This window comes from Rhyacophila brunnea, unplaced genomic scaffold (assembly GCF_057557595.1).
Source record: "Rhyacophila brunnea isolate RB1 unplaced genomic scaffold, BYU_Rbru_1.0 scaffold_9, whole genome shotgun sequence".
Taxonomy (NCBI): domain Eukaryota; kingdom Metazoa; phylum Arthropoda; class Insecta; order Trichoptera; family Rhyacophilidae; genus Rhyacophila; species Rhyacophila brunnea.
Genome location: NW_028233361.1, coordinates 43,702,468 through 43,718,807, shown reverse-complemented (window position 1 = coordinate 43,718,807; position 16,340 = coordinate 43,702,468). Strand labels below are relative to the sequence as shown.

Sequence of the window (16,340 nt, the reverse complement as noted above, 5' to 3'; positions counted from 1 at the left end):
ATTTTTCCCCCATTCTTTTTTTTAAAGTGTAGGAGCCAGTGTATTTAATCATCTATAATTAAGAGGCGCAATGACATTAGTAGTGTATATCGACTGTGTTTTGGAAAAACGGCGTAACCCTCGATTTTTCGAAAAATGCTTTTATTAGATATTGGCTATGTATACAACTAAATACACGTTCTATAAAAAGGAAGTAAGCCGAAAATGCGGAATTATCTTAATTCTGGTTTTAATTGAGATTAATTAGTTTTAAATTTATGGAAAAAGCATTTATCCTCAATTTTAATGATTTTTCTGTAATAACTTCTTTAATTATTATAAGATCGAAAATATATTACACCAAATCATCAATCATCATGCACCCAATGTCTATCACTCAAAAAACATTTTTTGCCTCTCCTGTAAAATTTGTTCTGTGAGGGTTACGCCCTTTTTCCTAAACACGGTCGATATAGTAATAGAAGAGCAACAATCACAAACACCTAGGCTTTGAGTCACATACATATTGTGACCTCAGACCCAGAATCAAACTCAGGGCCACTGGATGAAAGACCTTCCTGAGGAGATTACTGTACCTGACAGAAAGTTATTAACCAAAACTGTTAAATGAATAGTTTATAAAGGTACATAATTGATTGTCATCAAAATTAACAGGCTCGGGATAAAATAATGACAATCTCAATTATCGTTAAAGTTGATTATATATCATTAAATTTATAGTTTATATTAACTATTAACTTATATGTAATTATTCAATCTATATTGTGCCGTTTGCACATTTTCACCATTTCACAAATCACATTATTTAGATTTAGTGCAATTTTACATTGTATGCGCGCTAAGGTATTTGTAAATGTAATTTAAAATTTGGGCGATAAGAATGTTTCCTATAATATTTAAAATATTTCAATAAATAAGGTAAAGACTATTTTAAATACAAATAATTATTAGCTGCAGATGATTAAATTTGCAGAGTTCTCAACTAGTTTTTAATTTAATCAAATTCGATGTGTTTTGAATTATTTATAAACACAGTGTACACTGAATTTTCATTTTTCCATCCCATGTCCTTAAATTGGTGATGAGGGGTACGTAATAATATATAGGTGATACATTAAAATATACACAGTTATTCCTTTTTCTTAGAAAAAAATGGTTTATTATTTGCAAAATGCACATGAGCAATGATCGAATATGAAAAACAAAAAATTACATCGGAACTGAGTAAAAGGCATCTTACAAATATAACACCTAAAACTATATTGCCACAGAAGACATCACTTTACTTCAAACTTACTGACAACAATCGTAGTACATTATTTTCGAGTATAAATCAACACTATGTCTCTCTCCCTTTCACACAACTAATAATAATTCATCTATAGATTCACTCAGTGAAAAATCTCAGTTACCGCCGGGTTCGCAAGCGGTAAAAATTATTCTGTTGATGGTTATCACAATTTAATAAAAAATAAATAAGTTTTGAAATATTTGAAGTAAGGCAACACTTTCCGGTGGTGACGACCCCCGTAATGACGCTGGGGGGCCGCCGCCGTGTCGGCACAAAGTCTTTTTTTTGTTCAATCGTCGCGTTTCACTTTTCTTTGCTTGGGCGACGTTTGCGTCTGCTGCTTCGGTGACTTTGGTGCTTTCGGCGATTTAGGGACCTTCGGTGATTTTTCTGTAAGAGACAATACACTTTAAAATGGGCTTTTTGAGTTATTTTTTATTCAACATACTTAATTTAGATAAACCCCAGAAACATACTTATTAGAATTTATTCAAGAAAAATATTTATTCCCATATTCATTGCAATCTGGACCGTGTACTTTTCAATCAGGTAAGCTAATGGTGCAATTACTACTTGTGCCAAAATTCTCTAATATGCATTTGCGCATCTATTCTATACACAAGACTGCTATCGAGGGTAGTTTATCATATTTATGTATTGAGGTATTATAATAATTGTTTCAATGTAGTTAGCCATCTAAACTGTCTATCTCGCTCTAAAAGTTATCACAGCTATGATAGGTGCTGTTAAAACATACCACTTTTTGACAGTTCAGACGGTTCAACTTATAACAATTAACAGCCTCAATACATAAATATGACAAACTACCCTCGATAGCCACTGATAGCAGTCTTGCGTAGGTATAGAATAGATTCCCTGAGGTTGTTATTTCAAATTCCATTATTATTAGCAACTATCTTAAGAAATTTTGAATAAAAAATATAAGTTTGATCATTAGAATTTTTTTAAATTCCAATTTTAGCTCCATATTCATGGCTTTCCAGGAAAGAGTTTGGATTGCAACTAAAAGAAGTCATATGAACTTAGAACTTACGTTATATTACACGCAACAACTGATTCCACAATGTTTTTAGTTTGCAGTATTCATTCATTCTGTAGGTTGGCAATTTGAAAGATGTTGTCCTATCTTCATGCTTTTTTTATAATGAAACTATGACTAATTGTTATTTGTAATTTTATGTGATTGTCTATCTATGGTTCACCATTTCTCTTGGCAAAATAATATGCATATTTAAAAATTCATTAATTGACAGTTAACAATGTGATTCTACAATTAAATCTGCAATGAGAAATATTACCTGCAAACTAATTTCATTAATCATTCATTTTATATTTAGCCCGTCTATATTGAGGTTTGCTTCAACATCGATGGCAAAAAGAGTAATAGTAACTTACTGATTTGTGAGAGAAGTTCTTTAGGCAACCATTCATAATCGATATTTGAGTTGGCAGTGCCAGTCTCGATATGTCTGGGGGCGGAGCGAGGCGCGCGACCTCTCGCCAAGGAAGCCAGAGCCTGCTGACCGGCGACTAAGGCGAGAACCAGACCTGCCCCTAAGAACAAATACAGGAAGAACGTCTCCCCATCCAGGCCTTCGCTGGCTTCCGTCACTGATATGGTCTGGTTGTAAACTGCCTCCTGGAAAATGAAAAATAAACGTCGTAAGCAAATATCGGGGAAATGTGTAGTGATATTCTAATAGTTAATATAGTAATAGAATGCCTACATCAAAAGCTTGGTCCAATTGGTAAAGCACCAGAAATGGCGCATTCTTAATCATTAGAAGGATGTAAGAAAATGATTTGGACATGTTATACAGGATGTCTGGAAACTTGTACATATTGCGCAGTTCGCTGCATCATACTTCACTGTGAAATGTTGGATCAGAAATATATGGCCATATATTAAAGATCATCGAACCTCTTTGGGTCGTATAGTACTGACATAAAATTCATTTCTAAATAAAACACGGTTCTTGTCGGTTTACACTTTACAGGAAACCAGCAGCAAACAAATTTTTAAAATAGCCAATATACTGGATTATTTGTTAGGTTAGGTTTTCATTTTTGAATTCATGAATTTTGCCAAAAATCAGCCATGAAAATTGAATTAATGTTCATATTGAATCTAATAAAATTGGAGACCGTATAGTATACGGTCATCTCTAAATGATAAGAAAGCTCACGGTGAAATGTTTTATGTACAATTTACATGTAACCGTTATACAGTGATACCTCTAGTGCATGGGTGGCCAACCTTTTCAGCAGCCGGGCCGGATTCTAAAAATGAGATTTCCTACCGGGCCGCACAACTGATTTTTTTATTATACAAAACAAAAAAGAAATATATATTAATAAAATAAAACAAAAATGAGAATCAAACATATTTATTAGATTGGACTTTTTTTAAATAAAAAAAAATAATCAAAATAATATAAAAATAATAAATTTTAGTAAGAAGTTTGATTTTGTGTGGCAGAACTAAGTGCATCAATATAGATATCGAGTGAGGTTATTCCTACACGCAAACAGTTTTCCAAATGCACATCAGTAATTATTCGTATTCTCACTCGGGATTTAATATGCTTCATCCCACTAAAAAGCTGTTCACACTTGTAAGTGTTTCTAAATAGCGAAGTCATCTTTAGAGCATGTTTGTAAAATGCAGGATATTTCTCCTTGTCCAAATGAGTTTTGTAAACTCTTCCTAACCAACCTGATGGAATTTCTCCTTTAACTGTTCATCGCAACATATTAATTAATTCACAATGTTCCATTTGTAAATTTCCCAGTAATAAATTCTCGTCTACAGAGAATGGCGTTAGAAATGCAGCAAAAAGCACACGGTGCTTTTTAAAATCTTGAGCCAATATCGAATCTCAATTTGCGAAATTAGTATATCTAGCGGCAGCATTTGATATTATTTTTATTTTCTCACTGCTCCACGGGCCACAAGTTGACACCCAGCGGGCCGCATGCGGCCCGCGGGCCTCAGGTTGGCCACCCCTGCTCTAGTGTCTCAAACATAATTATAAAACTAGGTCCACTCTATTGGGGAGGTCATGTCCCAAAGATAGAAGATACTTAATCACCCAAAGAGTTCTCTTAAACAGGAAGCAAAAAGGAGAAGAAATATTGCGAATTTTAATGATTGGATACTAGAAGGATTTATTTTAAAAATAGGTCTAGAAATATTCTGGAATTCTTTTATAAAAATATGTCCACGTTTTTGGACACAGTAAGTTATTAAAATCTGTGATATTTTTGTCTCTGTTATAGTTTTGTAATAATGATATATCTATATTCAGATACTGTATTTTGCATGATGGATATGATTTGTTTGGAAAACATTTAGAGATGAATGTATTTGATACGTTAATTTACGTCCCAATAAAAATAGACTAAAGGTCGACATTGTTTCAAGTCAATTACATTTATAATACACGGCACCTGAAGATGCCGAAAGGCGAAACCCGGGTCGCAAAAAATGACCTAAATAGAATAGTGCAAAACTTAAATCCATTAGAATTTAAATACAAATTCCATCAAGTACCTTCGGTCGATAGTATTAATACATTTATAATAGTTGAGTATCAGTCTGAACAAACCATGAAGCTGTTTCCACTGACGTCTCTGTAGTTAAGGTTGATGCTCAATCCGAAAGGTCTTCCGGCGAAAGCTTCTGATGGCAAGAAGGAGTACGAAAGCGTCGCCTGATGGTTGGGCTTCACTTCCCTCTGGTAAGCGATGGCTGAGAAGTTCTGGATGTAGAAGGTGAAGTCAACGGGATAGCGGAAAGACGCCTCCAGTGTCTCCAAAATGAATTCTTCTTTACCTTTGTTGCTGAAGCCAACTAGGAATTCGACCACGCGACCCGCAGGTAATTCTGAAAATAGACATAAAATGGTCCATCAGTCATTGAAACATTTTAGTGCTTGGATGCTTCCATTTCCTCCCGTGCACAAGAAATAGGATCGCGTCTGTTATCCCTGTCTCCCCTAGCTTCTTGGTTCCTGCTCAAACTATCGAACTTTACTCATGATGTGGTACATTTTATGACAGTGGCGCACAAGCAGCAGCCAACTGACTAAATGAAATATGCGAAAAAATCCATTCTAATCATTACCTATATTGGGTTTTCGTTAAACCCGGTAAAATACCATCTGTTAACTATAACTTTTGGTTTATTCTGCTGAAAGACTTGCATTTATTCCACCGTGACACCGCACCCGTTATGTTGGCGTATACTGTATTGTAACGAACATTAGGTGACCTTCAAAGTTGCGCTGAGGTCCCAGGAGCAACTGCCGAGACCTCGATTGGTATACACTAGATTGTGCACGATTCCAATTCTGATGTAATTTAAGAGACCTTCTCGGTCGCCATAAAATTTCGCAAACATTTAAACATGGTTTTTCTTTTTGCTATAACAGATATCATTGAAAACCTGTTATGATAGTACTTACCAAGTTGAGATTCAACGAAGTTGGCAACAGGTTTGGTAAATAGGATGGTGACATCTGCATCAGGCGAGGCGCGTAATGTTCCGTCATCTTCGCTATTCAGATCCTCGGTCGTTCCGACAACTTCTTCACCCTCTACATCTACCACTTCATCTTCTAATTCATCTTCTTCCGCGTACGCAAACAACTTCTTGTCTGAAATCAGATAAAATCGATTATATTTTAACAAAAATTGTAAACGAACCTTCGATCTGGTAGAACCACTAGTTGCTAGGAAGAAGCAAAACTACTGACGAGGAATAGACATTTTTGGACATGCCTCAGGACATAATATACTACAATCAAGAAGAAGTGAATTATTGTTAAAAAAGAAGTACTTAACCATATTAGTTACGATAAAAAATTGGGTGCATCCATCAATTGATACATAAATTATGGTATTCATTATATTGGAAGGGTATTTCCGAAACTCTTTGGGCTCTTCAGCCATTGTTAGGTTAAGCCCAGATAAACAATTAATTAAAGGGACAATCGCATTAGTATAGCCGATAGTATCGTGTACCATTTTTCTATCGAACAATCAATTAATTGTTCATGCGGGCTTAGGCACATGCCAGGCATTTTACTGACAAAGTAAATGATCTGTTGCTATCAATTTAGTTGTCAGAGCAATCATTTTTTTTTCCAAATAAAAATTCAAAATTGACGTATTGAAATTGAGTTGAGTGTATTATGTGCGAGGCCGGTTACTTAGAAATTCACTGTATCAGTTTTAATTGGTGACCTTACACTGCAGATGGACATGGAAGCAAACAGCATATTATTGTAACATTTGCGTGAAAGGGACCTTTATTAAAACTTATCATCTTGCCTATGTTGATAATGCTTGTCCACTTCTCTAAATATTCGATGAGATGCTATGATTAATAAAGGTTTGCCAATGAATGTTTTGGTGAAAATATTATCAAAAAATAATTGACAATTGATATAAAATAAGCTGCATATTGCGATCTTCTAATTGTCTATATTATACTGTAACAATAGAATATTTGAACCTATTTAAAGTCTTGTTGGCAACACTAAATTAAGAGATTCTCTATTTATTTTTTTACATTTGACGATATTAGTTCATCTCTCAATTAAATCGCATGTGGATTGTATAGATATCTGAACACAACAACGTTCAGTGATTCATTCTTGACAACTACTGTCAAAAATGTAGTTTTGACCTACAGAAAATTGAGAAATGGTCTATTCTAGTTTTCCCACTTCTTACAGATGAATTATTATTTTAGGTAGGTATGTAGGTAGTAGGTAAGGATAGGTAGGTATGTAACAAACATTATCTTAGATAACTAATTAGTATAACAATAGGAGATACACATATACTTCGTAAACACATGATATCTCTCAATGTGAAAAACAGGCTGGATTTATGTAAGACTTGAGAACACATATTTTTGAAACTGGACCATGGGCAAAATTTGACAGTACCCTGAATCATCTGAATTGCTAAAACTTTAGGTAATAACTTGCTTATATAAAATAAAAATGGTTTTTTGTATTACAATTTTGTTAGAATACAATATCATATCACAAAAAGGCATGTTTCAAGGAGTCTGACTTCTTAAGATGATGACCAGTTTTGACATATGGAAAAAACAAACGGATCAAGATTAGTCTGTAATCTATTACTTGCGAGGTCTTGGATTGTAAATATATATACCGTACAGTGACAAAAGTGTAATATATCCATTTAGAATGAAATCGTACGCTTGCCACGTATTTTTAAGAAGCCGCTAACGAAACGTCCTATTTTTAAAATAATAACTGAAAGCGTGACTTACCACTGTCAAATGTGAGTATTAGAGCTGGAAGCACCAATAGCGATAATAAGAAAAAGTTTTTCATTTTGAAATATGCGTATTTACGTCTCGAACGAAGTCGACTGCCAAATGAAAACTGACACTAGTGCAAAAGGAGCTAATACCGTTCTCCAACCAGGCACCGAGAAAGTCCAAGTGGAAATACGTGGAAGGTGCATGAATACGTATACGTTTCGAAAAACATAATTCTATGACATGCTTGCAACGCTTAAATAATACTCTGTATAACGAACCAAAAATAAAATTATTTATAAAATATAATCAAATAATGGAATAGGTAGCTAGAATAGAAATTATTACAATTTCACTATCATTATAAAAATATAAGCGATGTAAAACTAACATAATATTTTTGAAAAATTAGAAAAAATAAGATGGGTATGTAGGTATATTTAAAAAAAAATCAAAACTTTCCTACAAAATAATTATTATTCGAATTTGACTTTGAAGTCCTTGAGATAGGGTTAGCCCTTCCTTCTTCGCGTGAGGTTATATTCTACTAATTTATTTTCCTTTTTCTTGTCGTTGGTCATTCCTCCCTTTTTATAAACTGGTCATACCCGCGCGTCCCTTTTTTATGTAGGGAGTTTGGGACTCCTTTGTCTTCATTCTGGATTTGGCTTTCTTACTGTTTAGATGTTGCGTCTGACATTTCATTTCTAACTATCAAAAAAATTATCTTGGACGACCGTTAAGTGATCAGTGATTATGGCGCAACATCTGAATGACCGTGAGGAGGATATTCTAAAAGCAATGGACACCAGACGGCGGAGCAGAACTGCTACAGGAGGAAAAGTTCAACGTACGAGCGTCGATTAAGATGCTGATGTTTGAGATATCCTCGTTACGTACGTTATTTCAGCAGGGGGACCAGCAAGAAGTGGCACAACGCCCAAAAACAATTCTTGGCGGCCCCTACGTTCGTAGAGTTAGGTCTAAATGATGAGTTGCGTCGGTACGACCACTCGTCATCAGCTAACCATCTAACGGAGAGGACCATCGCGGCCTTCCAGAATGCGATGTTTTCCCAACGGGACAGCTTCTGGAAGGGTATGCAAGGGTTAGTGGATTGGGCAACCAATCCTCAAAACATCATAACAGCGATGGGCCTGTACCAAAAAATCGAAGAGGGTTTTGAGGACAACGCATTATCAAATTTGCGAGGACATGACTCAGATGCTTACCGGGAAGCGCGCCGAGATTATGCAAGTTCGGCGCCAGGTGATTTCGTCTTCAGTGAAGGATACCGTCACTCGGAAGGCACTATCAAGGATTTTTTTTTCTAGATGCCTTTATGGATACCTCGCATTTACTATCGAGTTTCTTAAGGACTTTGGCACGCAAACTACTCTACTTCATGCTAGTCAAATGAAAATTGTGCCGGCTGAGAGAATATGCCTTATTGAAAACTATTCTTCTACCCGCATCGGGTATTGCTAATTTAAATTCGGCCAGGGTCTATGAAACCGCCTTGCAAAAACCCTGGAAAATTCTTTGTAGCGCAAGGCGTTGGTGATTCTGATGAATATTTTGTCGTATTCATTGGGAACTGAGGACTGCGATTTGCAGTCGAGTTTTTTCCCGTGGTAAAAGAAATGTCGCATAGGACTGATATTCTGAGCATATACTTATCCTATCTTATATGATTGCAGTCACTGGATTTGAAAGGCATGAATCATCATTACATGTCACTATTTATTATTTTTATTCTTTTTATTACATCAATACAGAAATTAAAAGGTGCATCTCTTCCGGCCTCGTTTGCCATGGTCCCCGGAAGGTCTCGAAAGTCCGAATCTGCCATCTGTAATAAAAAGTTCAGGTTGTGTCGCTCCTTGCTAAAGATTTGACAATCTAGGAGTAAATGTAGGACGTCCTGGTCGCTTCCGTCGTCGCATGGACACTTTCCACCAGATGTTATTTTAAACCGGTGCAGGTATGCTCGCATGACTCCGTGACCTGTAAGAATCTGAGTCATCTCAAAACACAGCCCCTTATGCACCCTGACGTCTTGTGCTGCTGAAATCGAAGGTAAAACTTTCGGGTCAACCCCCTGTCGATGAGTTTATGTATCGTGAGTTCCATTCGTTTTTCACCATATCTGAAATTGTAATTTTTGCGTAGCTCAGAGAAAATTTGTCATAAGCTATCGCGGTCTTGGGTTCAGAGGCACCATGCTAAGCCAATTTGTCGGCTCTTTAATTTCCTTCTATCCCGGTGTGTCCCTTTATCCACTTGAAGTGCACCTCGGGGTGGTGCCGTCTCAGTATTGCGGACTCGCTGTGAATAGAAAAGACAATCGGATTAGTAGACAAGGGATCTCCAATTGCTTGGATTGAGCTTTTGGAGTCCGAACAAATACAAATACTATGGTTTTCGGTGAGCTTTTGTTGGATTGGATCTGAGTCTGCTCACTCCAGAGCGCATTTGGATGGCATAGAGTTCGGCCTGCATTACCGTACAATAGCTGGCAAGGCGTTACTTACGAGCCGCTATCTCACCGCCATTAATGTATGCCACAAACCCTGCAACCGTGAAAATCAGCATGTTATTGCATTCGTTGCTTTCCAACGTTCCAGGATAAGAAAACACTTCAGAAAATAGTCTAGCCGGATGTGGCAGCCTTCTGTAGTCCACCGGTTTTTCGTAAAGCCTATCGTCAGGCAGAAAACTTGCGAGGCCCTCCTCGCCCTTCTTAGCTTTGTAAGTGAGAGCGATTTGTTTTAAACGTAAATCTAGAGGCATACGTCCTGCTAGAGCTTGCGTTGAATTTAGCGAAGCCGTGCAGTAAGCTCTGCATATTCGTATCGCTAGTGCTCGCTGAACCGTATTGAGTTTTTTTGCTATGTTTTTCCGTTTGGCAGCTTCATACCATATGCTGGCCGCATACGTGATCATAGGCTCAAAAGCACAAGTGTAGAGAATTCGAAGAGCTTCAGAAGATACACCCCATGACTCATGAGGTTTGACCATTCTTGCTAGTTTGAGCGAAGTCACCGCTGCTCTTTTGCAGATGCTGTCCGCGTGCTTTGACCAATTTAGTTTGTCATCGATTACCACCCCTAAAAGTTTAAAATCTCTAGAAAAAGATAGAGGTTGCTCATTCATCACCAGCGAAGGTGGAGAGACGCGCCTCCAGCTAGTAAAGAATAAGGCTTTCGTTTTCTCCGCGGAGAAAGACAGTTTGACCTTCCTTTCCCAGGCCTTGACGCGCTTCAACACGCTGTTAGTCATGGTTTCGCGAGAACCAAGTTCTTTGGATTCCACAATCAGCAATACATCATCAGCAAAGGCCTGTGCGTGTACACCTTCAGGAAACGGCATAGAGAGAAGATCGTCGAGAACTATGTTCCACAGGACAGGGCCGCAAGACGAACCTTCTATGCATCCCTTTGATGTCTCTTTGGTAGCAGATGCTCCAGCATATTCGACGAAGACTTCTCGGTCGGATGGATAGTTTTTGATGAGCCTGAAAATGTTAGCGGGACAATTTTTAGATTTCAACTGTTGAAGAAGATATGGCCACCATGCGTTGTCAAACTACTACGAGCTGACCATCGCGGTTAGCCCCCCCCCCCGATTCTATCAATTACTGCATGAAGCGCGTCTTCAGTACTCTTTTGAGGGGTGAAACCGTACTGGTATTCGCTGAGCAGGTGTTTAGTCTGATGTTTCCAGGAAACTCGATTAATAAATAATTTTTCTCGAGTACTTTGCCGAACACGGGCAACAATCCGATGGGCTGATATGACGAGACGTTAGCGTAGTCGTCCTTTTCCGGTTTGGGAATGACCACCACTTTAGCTACCTTCCAGATTTTTGGAAAATGACCAATTCGCAAACAAGCATTATAAAGAGTGACAACTAGGCTAGGAACAGTTAAGAATGAATTGAGACAGATATCCGCCGTGAAGCTGTCGTATCCCTGAGCTTTAGCTGGATTGAACAGCCTCATTGTTCTTTCGACCTCTTCGAGAGTAAAGTTTTCGTCGTCATCTTCCTTTGAAGGAATCGAGTCGGCATTTCGGATCAATGACTGTTGCTCCGTTTCGTTTGCAATATTGTCGTCTGGAAAAAATACGCAAGAAGAGCCTCTGCAGATTCTAGAGCCGAAGAGGTCATGCCACCGTTGATTGTCAGAGTTTCAGGCGGTTTGAACGCCTTACTTTTGAGCATTCTCTGAAGACTGGACCATACATTCTCTTTTCCCTGAGCCGAGCAATGGCTCTTCCAGCTTTCTAATTTCACTTCCGCAATCGCAGTTTCATACTTATTCTTTGCGGTTTCAAAAATCTGTCGAGTGAACGGCCGTCGAACCACGCCTGAATTGCAAAATTTTGTCCTTGCTACTCTAAAAGCAGTCTTCAATGTATCCAGTTTCGGACTCCACCATGGATTACTTTTTCTTTGGAATCCTTCGCCCGAAGAGCGCACCATCGTGCTCTCGCAACCCGACTCGTTCGCCAATGACCATTATTTGACAATGTCTTCGAGCTCATGTGCGTCTGTGACGCTATCCAACCTATCTACAGTGATACCGCGATCCTGAATCTGGGAAATAAGTGCAAGCCCAAAATCTATCCAGTTAGCCTTGGACGTCTTAAACAAACCTGGTCGCTGTTGATTGACATTTGAACTTTTGTTTGCAGCGTAGCTATCTGCGGCCTGTAATGAAAAAACAATCGCATTGTGGTCGGATCCCAACGCTGCATCACGACAAAATCTCCAATTTTCAACTCTGGTGAGCAGAGCGTTGGAACACGCAGTAATATAATATAGCTTTCCAGCTTACGAGTTTCTCCGATCGTTTCAAACGTTGGGACAGAACCCTCGTTTAATACGTTTAGGTCGTGCTGTGCTAAAAAATCTGACACAGCTGTGCCTCTTCTATCAGTACATCGACTGCCCCACCAGATGCTCTTTGCGTTTACGTCGCCTCCGAGCAACAGCCTGTGACTCTTTGAAGTGTTTATTAGTCTGCTCATGCCGGTCAGCGATTCATCGATGTGCCCCGACGGCGCGCAGTACAGTGATCCGACCAGTAGCGTTTCTCCAGTAGTCGAGTTTTACAACAGCGCAACTATATGAGCTAAACTCGGAAAGTAAAATGCAGTGGGTTAGGCCTACCGCGCATGGACGATTACATAACCGGCCGGTAGCATTCGGACAATCGTTGGTTTGCTCGCGCATGGTTTAATTTTTACCGGTCAGTATTTTTGAAAGCGCATAGCGTGATAATACATCGGACGCAATGCGCGCGCACTGAAGATATGAGTCCGCACCAAAAAATGGCGCACGCGATATGATAAGAAACGTCAAAATGGATTTTGTAGAGCTTATAATATATAATATATGGAGGTTTTGTATAGATTATCAAACTGTTTTAAAATGTGTGTGTAAGTATATATTATTAATTTATAAAGAAAGAAACTGAAAAAATGGGACTGGTACGCGCATGCAAAGCCAATAGGTACGCATCGATGAACTGTCAAATGTGGATCTCGTAACGGTTCGATGTATGAGTGCGCTCCATACGACCGCGTCACTTATGCGTGCATGTATGAGTGCACTCTCGGCCGGCTATGAAGTGTCATGCGCGGGCTTTCATTTAAAAGCATTGCCAATGGGGCCCCGGCCGGTTCGAACGGTGTAAAATTTTGTGTCTGAACACAGATTTTCAACTCGGCCGTTTGCTCGATCGTCCATGCGCGGGGTTGCATTGCAATACGATGGTTACAACTCCTCGATTGTTGGCCGTACGATAGTAAATCGTTCATGCGCGGTAGGCCTTAGAGATGACGTTCGACGCATAAGAATAGCTGCCTTCACTGGATACAGTCTGTTGGGCTTCTGAAAAATGATACCTGAAAAAAGCGATGAACGGATTTGATCCGTGTTGCCAGTGTACGGTTCCTGGATTAGAGCCAAGTCCACGTTATTAGATTCCATATACCTCATGAAAGAGACTGTGGTGACCTCGCACCGTGCAACATTCGCTTGTGCAATTTTTAGGTGTATAGCCATTATTGGTTTCCGAAGTCAGTTGCGGAAGTAGACTTGGCTTCTTGTTGGCGGTGCAATATGCATGCGCGCGATAGAGGACTGTGACCCGTCGGAGCTGTCAGATGGAGCCGCCTATTTTTCCGAACGCAGTTGACGCATGTCAACTTTCCCTTTTTGGGACATTCCGAAAGTTTGTGGTCCCCCCCCCCTACATCCCCGACACGCAAAGGCTTCCTTACAAGTATGACCAGTATGCCCATACCCCAAGCATTTCGTGCAATGTACAACACTAGAGCATGTCTGCACTCGAACCCGCTGGATACCAACCTTCAGGCCACCAACTTCCGCCATCTGATGATACAAGGAGGACTCCACCTCCAGAATGTAATTGGATTTGCCCTGGATGCGACCTTTTGTTTTGAACACAACCCTGAAGGAATCGTTCGCGGATGTTTTGATAAAGCATTTTGATAACGTAGTGCATTTATCAATTGTTCCCCATCAAAATTTTCTTCAATACCCTTTAGGACAACCCTCAGCCTTTTCAGTCAGCTGACCGATGCGGTGAGAACCTCCGAGCCGCTGACAGCGTCCACCAGTTTCCGGGAGTCGTCCTCGCTCATCAATGCACTTGTTGTGAGCCGCCCTCGTCAATGACACGACAGCGATCCCTAGACCCTCCGAGCTCAGAGTCCCGGCAGGCCCTCGAACTCACATTATAGCCGGGGTACTCCGAAGGGGAGACGTCCTGTGGGAAGGGAGTTCTCCAGGGGAGGTACTGGCTCCACCAGGGGTCCGTACTCCAAGCGGAGGTGACTGCATCTGGACGACCAACACCATTGGGACCGCCTAAGAGACTTTCGGAGTATGGATGGTGTAGGGTACCCCCCCCCCCCAACATTGGTAAAAAAAAGCCGTAGCTCGCATACCTTTTGTGCGGACACCACCATTGGTAATTCCGTCTTTACTTTTACGGAAAGAATTTCAAACGCAACAATCAGCAGAGGTCACTCTCGAGGTCGAGGAGTTAAAGAACTCAGGGGTTCTAGAAGAAACGGGTCCAACCCCCAGTTTTCTCTCAACCCTGTTTCTGATCAAGAAACAAGACGGGACCCTATGCCCTGTTTTGAACCAAAAGCGTTTAAATGCGTTCCTACAGCCAAAGCCATTCAAACTAATTTACCATTACGAGGTTCCAGCCGTCTTACAAAAAGAAGACTGGCTAGTAATAATTAATCTAAGCCAGGCGTACCTTCAGGTACCCATGGCTTCTCAACATCGTCGATTCGTTCGACTGGCCTACTGAGGGGAGCTCCTACAATTCACGTGTCTCCCGTTCGTGCTGTCAGCCGCTCCGATTATGTTTGCATCCCTGAGCAATTGGGTCGCCGAACGCTTACGAAAGAATGGCTGAGAATATTCACTTACCTAGACGACTTCTTAGTAGCCAAGCAATCCGAGAAACAGTCTCGGTTCAGGTGGAATATAAGATAACCTTCCTACAGTGTTTAGGGTGGTTAATAAATATAAAAAGATCCTGTCTGATCCCAAACCAACAATGAGGGTTCCTGGACATCACGTGGGACACACACAACAAGCGGAGGTTTCTGTCGCCGAAGAAGTGTGTAGCACTCCGTCACCATCTGCTAACGCAGGTACAAAAAGGCAGTTTGTCCCTCAGACAGGCACATATCCAATCCCTTCTGGGGCGACTCAACTTCACATCCTACATCCACGAGGAAGGTAGCATTGCCGACGGCTACAACGCTCCAGTCGTCAATATGGCCGAGGTCCCATCCTTTCCAATTGATAACAATCCCACCACAGGCCCAACAGAACATCATGTGGTGGCTCTAGGCGATAGAATCCTCAGAGTTGACACAACGTCGCTGTAGGATTGGTTTCCCGAATAGACCAAATGTTCAGGAGACGAAAAACAAATTTCATAATCCTATATTTAAATACATGGAGATATTGAAATTGTTATTTTTACAGCATATGAAGGATGTATTCATTACCATTACAAAGTAATTTAAAGAAAGGGATGGTTCTCGTCCAATTAGATACAAAAAACATTCTGCATTAAGAGGTCGATTTTGACAAACACGGATATTCGAGAAACCAATCTTATAGCGACGACAACGCAGGTACAAAAAGGCAGTTGGTCCCTCAAACAGGCACATGTTCAATCCCTTCTGGGGCGACTTAATTTCGCATCCTACCTCCACGAGGAAGGTTGCATTGCCAACGGCTACAAAGCTCCAGTCATCAATATTGTCGAGGTCCCATTCTCGCCAATAGACGACAATCCCATCACAGGCCTAACAGGACATCATGTGGTGGCTCTAGGTGATAGGATCCTCAGAGTTGACACACAGAACGACATTCAATCACTTCCTGACGACAGACGCAGCAGACCCAGGCTGGGGAGCCAACTAAATGAACACCACCTATCAGGTACGTGGAAACAAGACCAGTTAGCATGGCATGGCATTACAACAGGAAGGAAATGTTTGCAATTCAATCTCAGGTACAAGCAATCATAGGATCAGATCTGCTTCTGCAGACAGACAGTAATAGAGTGGTGGCCTACATCAACAACGAGGGCGGCACAAAATCTGTCACCCTCCTAAACCTATGCCGACAGATACAGAACTAGTATTTACCAGTCGAGCC

General features: G+C 40.1%; 1 protein-coding gene across 1 annotated transcript; it reads right to left on the bottom strand.

Moving 5' to 3' along the window:
• Nucleotides 1-1,129: 1,129 nt before the first annotated feature.
• l(1)G0320 (signal sequence receptor subunit 1 l(1)G0320) lies at nucleotides 1,130-7,804 on the bottom strand. Its single transcript, XM_085960066.1, has 5 exons — nucleotides 7,623-7,804; nucleotides 5,779-5,970; nucleotides 4,921-5,198; nucleotides 2,708-2,951; nucleotides 1,130-1,681 (listed from the first exon to the last, which is right to left on the bottom strand). Exons 1-5 carry the CDS (start codon nucleotides 7,684-7,686, stop codon nucleotides 1,581-1,583), a joined length of 879 nt encoding a protein of 292 aa, XP_085816192.1. The 5' UTR covers nucleotides 7,687-7,804; the 3' UTR covers nucleotides 1,130-1,580.
• Between the last annotated feature and the right edge of the window lie 8,536 nt (nucleotides 7,805-16,340).